This window comes from Zea mays, chromosome 7 (genome assembly GCF_902167145.1).
Source record: "Zea mays cultivar B73 chromosome 7, Zm-B73-REFERENCE-NAM-5.0, whole genome shotgun sequence".
NCBI classification, from domain to species: Eukaryota; Viridiplantae; Streptophyta; class Magnoliopsida; order Poales; family Poaceae; genus Zea; species Zea mays.
Window position 1 is genome coordinate 182,748,184 of NC_050102.1, and position 4,230 is coordinate 182,752,413.

The window sequence follows — 4,230 nt, forward strand, 5'->3', positions numbered from 1 at the left end:
CCTTCCTTTTTACAGAGCATCTTTAACTTGTAGTCAGCCTTGGTTGGTTTGTATCCTGATTAGGTTACCAATTTTGATAAAAAAAAAGTGTTGCAGGAAAATTTTGGCATCATACAGAAGTTGAAGTAGATAAATTTACAACAGACATGCTCATGAAGGAATCAGGTACCAGTCCCACTAACCATAACTGACCATCTGATGTTATGAAGAAGATACAGGGGCTACTTGAACTAAGAACAGTTACAAACGAGATGGTCCGCTTAATTGAGACAGCAACTGCCCGTGTCTTGGCTGTTGACATTGCTGGTAACATAAATGGATGGAACAAAAAAGCTGCAGAACTAACAGGGTTACCTGTAATGGAAGCCATAGGGAGGCCTCTGATAGATCTTGTTGTTGCTGATTCTGTTGAAGTGGTTAAGCAGATTTTGGACTCAGCTTTACAAGGTTTGTCACTATGCTTTCAGTCGATCTTTTTGTGGTTCCCAGCTTAATCTGAATGTGTCCATTTTTTTTCTATGCCAGCTTAGTGTCTCCTTGTGTTTCAGGAATTGAAGAGCAAAATCTGGAAATCAAGCTTAAAACATTCCATGAACAGGAGTGTTGTGGTCCAGTAATCTTGATGATTAACTCAAACGCTCTTTCATTCAACAGAACAAATGGGCTTGCTATATCACATCTTTTGGTGTTATGGTACATAATGGCGAGAATATGCAGACTAACGTTTTCAAAGAGTACACTATAATTGCATCGTTGTCCAGCTTGATCAACCAGTGTCTCAATATACCCCAGTCGAACTTTTCAGTGAGACGCCATCGCAACGGAGATCCACGCATTGTACATCCCATGGGGTTTTTGCCTGCAAAGTTCACAATCAATAAAGGGGTAATATCTGAAAAGGAACTTGCAGGGATCCAGGGTAATTGATAGTCGCCTAGAGGGGGGGTGAATAGGGCGAAATTGAAATTTACAAAAATAATCACAACTACAAGCCGGGTTAGCGTTAGAAATATAAACGAGTCCGCGAGAGAGGGCGCAAAACAAATCGCAAGCAAATAAGGAGAGTGACACGCGGATTTGTTTTACCGAGGTTCGGTTCTCGCAAACCTACTCCCCGTTGAGGAGGCCACAAAGGCCGGGTCTCTTTCAACCCTTCCCTCTCTCAAACGGTCCCTCGGACCGAGTGAGCTTTCCTTCTACTCAATCAACCGGGAACAAAACTTCCCCGCAAGGGCCACCACACAATCGGTGCCTCTTGCCTCGGTTACAATTGAGTGTTGATCACAAGAGCAAAAGAGAAAGAAAGAATGCGATCCAAGCGCAAGAGCTCAAAAGAACACGGCAAATCTCTCTCGCTAGTCACTAAAGGCTTGAGTGGAATTGGAGAGGATTTGATCTCTTTGTATGTGTCTAGAATTGAATGCCTAGCTCTTGTAAGTGGTTAAGAAGTGGGAAAACTTGGATGGCAATGAATGTGGGGTGGTTGGGGTATTTATAGCCCCAACCACCAAATGTGGCCGTTGCTGGGAGCTCTCTGTTCGATGGCGCACCGGACAGTCCGGTGCACACCGGACAGTCCGGTGCCCCCTGCCACGTCATCGTTGCCGTTGGATTCTGACCGTTGGAGCTCTGACATGTGGCCCCGCCTGGATGTCCGGTGTACACCGGACATGAACTGTTCATTGTCCGGTGCATCGGTATGGGCGCGCCTGCCGACTGCGCGCGCAGAGCGCGCATTAAATGCGCTTGCAGGTGACCGTTGGCGCGGAAGTAGCCGTTGCTCCGTGCTTCACCGGACAGTCCGGTGCACACCGGACAGTCCGGTGAATTTTAGCGGAGCGGCTGCCGCGCGAACCCGAGGCTGGCAAGTTCCGGAGGCCGAGCTTCCTTGGAGCACCGGACATGTCCGGTGCACACCGGACAGTCCGGTGAATTATAGCGCGCCGGCTTCCGAGAATTCCCGAGAGTGAAGAGTTGGAGTCTGAGTCCCCTGGTGCACCGGACAGGTACTGTTCACTGTCCGGTGGCACACCGGACAGTCCGGTGCACCAGACCAGGGGTGCCCTCGGTTGCCCCTTTGCTCCTTTATTGAATCCAAAACTTGGTCTTTTTATTGGCTGAGTGTGAGCCTTTTACACCTGTATAATCTATACACTTGGGTAAACTAGTTAGTCCAAAGATTTGTGTTGGGCAATTCAACCACCAAAATTATATAGGAACTAGGTGTAAGCCTAATTCCCTTTCAATCTCCCCCTTTTTGGTGATTGATGCCAACACAAACCAAAGCAAATATCGAAGTGCATAATTGAACTAGTTTGCATAATGTAAGTGCAAAGGTTACTTGGAATTGAGCCAATAAAACTACTTACAAGATATGCATGGAATGTTTCTTTCTTATATAACATTTTGGACCACGTTTGCACCACATGTTTTGTTTTTGCAAATTCTTTTTGTAAATCTATTTCAAAGATCTTTTGCAAATAGTCAAAGGTACATGAATAAGAGTTTGCAAAGCATTTTCAAGATTTGAAATTGTCTCCCCCTATTTCAAATGCTTTTCGTTTGACTAAACAAAACTCCCCCTAAAAGAGATCCACCTCTTAGTGTTCAAGAGGGTTTTGATATACCATTTTTGAAATACTACTTTCTCCCCCTTTTGAACACAATAGGATACCAAATGATAAAGACTTTTGGAAAGCACTAAGTTTTTGAATTTGGTGGTGGTGGTGCGGTCCTTTTGCTTTGGGCTCATTTCTCCCCCTTTTTGGCATGAATCGCCAAAAACGGAATCATTAGAGCCCTTGAAGTAAGTTCTTCCCCTTTGGTCATAAGTAAATGAGTTAAGATTATACCAAAGACGAAATCCGGTCCTTTTGCTTTTGAGCTTTTACTCTCTCCTCGAAGGATGAAGTCCTTTTCTTTGATGCTCATTTCTCCCCAAGGAATAGAGAGTTGCTCGGAGTGATGGCGAAGCATGAGTTACGGAGTGGAAGCCTTTGTCTTCGCCGAAGACTCTAATTCCCTTTCAATATACCTATGACTTGGTTTGAAATAGACTTGAAAACACATTAGTCATAGCATATAGAAGAGATATGATCAAGGTATTCAAATGAGCTATGTGTGCAAGCTTAGCAAAAGAAATTTCTAGAATCAAGAATATTGAGCTCATGCCTAAGTCTGGTAAAAGATTGTTCATCAAGTGGCTTGGTAAAGATATCGGCTAATTGATCTTTAGTATTAATGTAAGAAATCTCGATATCCCCCTTTTGTTGGTGATCCCTAAGAAAATGATACCGAATGGCTATGTGCTTAGTGCGGCTATGCTCGACGGGATTGTCGGCCATCTTAATTGCACTCTCATTATCACATAGCAAAGGGACTTTGGTTAATTTGTAACCGTAGTCCCGCAGGGTTTGCCTCATCCAAAGCAATTGCGCGCAACAATGTCCTGCGGCAATGTACTCGGCTTCGGCGGTGGAAAGAGCGACCGAATTTTGCTTCTTTGAAGCCCAAGACACCAAGGATCTTCCCAAGAACTGGCAAGTCCCCGATGTGCTCTTCCTATTGATTTTGCACCCCGCCCAATCGGCATCCGAATAACCAAGTAAATCAAATGTGGATCCCCGGGGGTACCAAAGCCCAAACTTAGGGGTATAAGCCAAATATCTCAAGATTCGTTTTACGGCCGTAAGGTGTGATTCCTTAGGGTCGGATTGGAATCTTGCACACATGCAAACGGAAAGCATAATGTCCGGTCGAGATGCACATAAATAAAGCAATGAACCAATCATCGACCGGTATACCTTTTGATCCACGGACTTACCTCCCGTGTCGAGGTCGAGATGCCCATTAGTTCCCATGGGTGTCTTGATGGGTTTGGCATCCTTCATCCCAAACTTAGCAAGAATGTCTTGAGTGTACTTCGTTTGGCTAATGAAGGTGCCCTCTTGGAGTTGCTTGACTTGGAATCCTAGAAAATACTTCAACTCCCCCATCATCGACATCTCGAATTTCTGTGTCATGATCCTACTAAACTCTTCACATGTAGACTCGTTAGTAGACCCAAATATAATATCATCAACATAAATTTGGCATACAAACAAGTCATTTTCAAGAGTTTTAGTAAAGAGTGTAGGATCGGCCTTGCCGACTTTGAAGCCATTAGTAATAAGGAAATCTCTAAGGCATTCATACCATGCTCTTGGGGCTTGCTTGAGCCCATAAAGCGCC

General features: G+C 44.6%; 1 protein-coding gene across 1 annotated transcript; it reads left to right on the forward strand.

Annotated features, from left to right (window-relative positions):
* Positions 1-208: 208 nt before the first annotated feature.
* On the forward strand, positions 209-745 carry LOC103634436 (phytochrome C). Its single transcript, XM_023300713.1, has 2 exons — positions 209-447; positions 549-745. The coding sequence occupies exons 1-2, from the start codon at positions 252-254 to the stop codon at positions 743-745; spliced, it is 393 nt and encodes a 130-aa protein (XP_023156481.1). The 5' UTR covers positions 209-251.
* Positions 746-4,230: the final 3,485 nt, after the last annotated feature.

Coding starts and splice junctions, on each gene's coding strand:
- LOC103634436 (XM_023300713.1), top strand. CDS start 252: ATGGTCCGCTTAATTGAGACAGCAACTGCCCGTGTCTTGGCTGTTGAC. Junction 448..548: donor TTTGGACTCAGCTTTACAAG/GTTTGTCACTAT, acceptor CTTGTGTTTCAG/GAATTGAAGAGCAAAATCTG.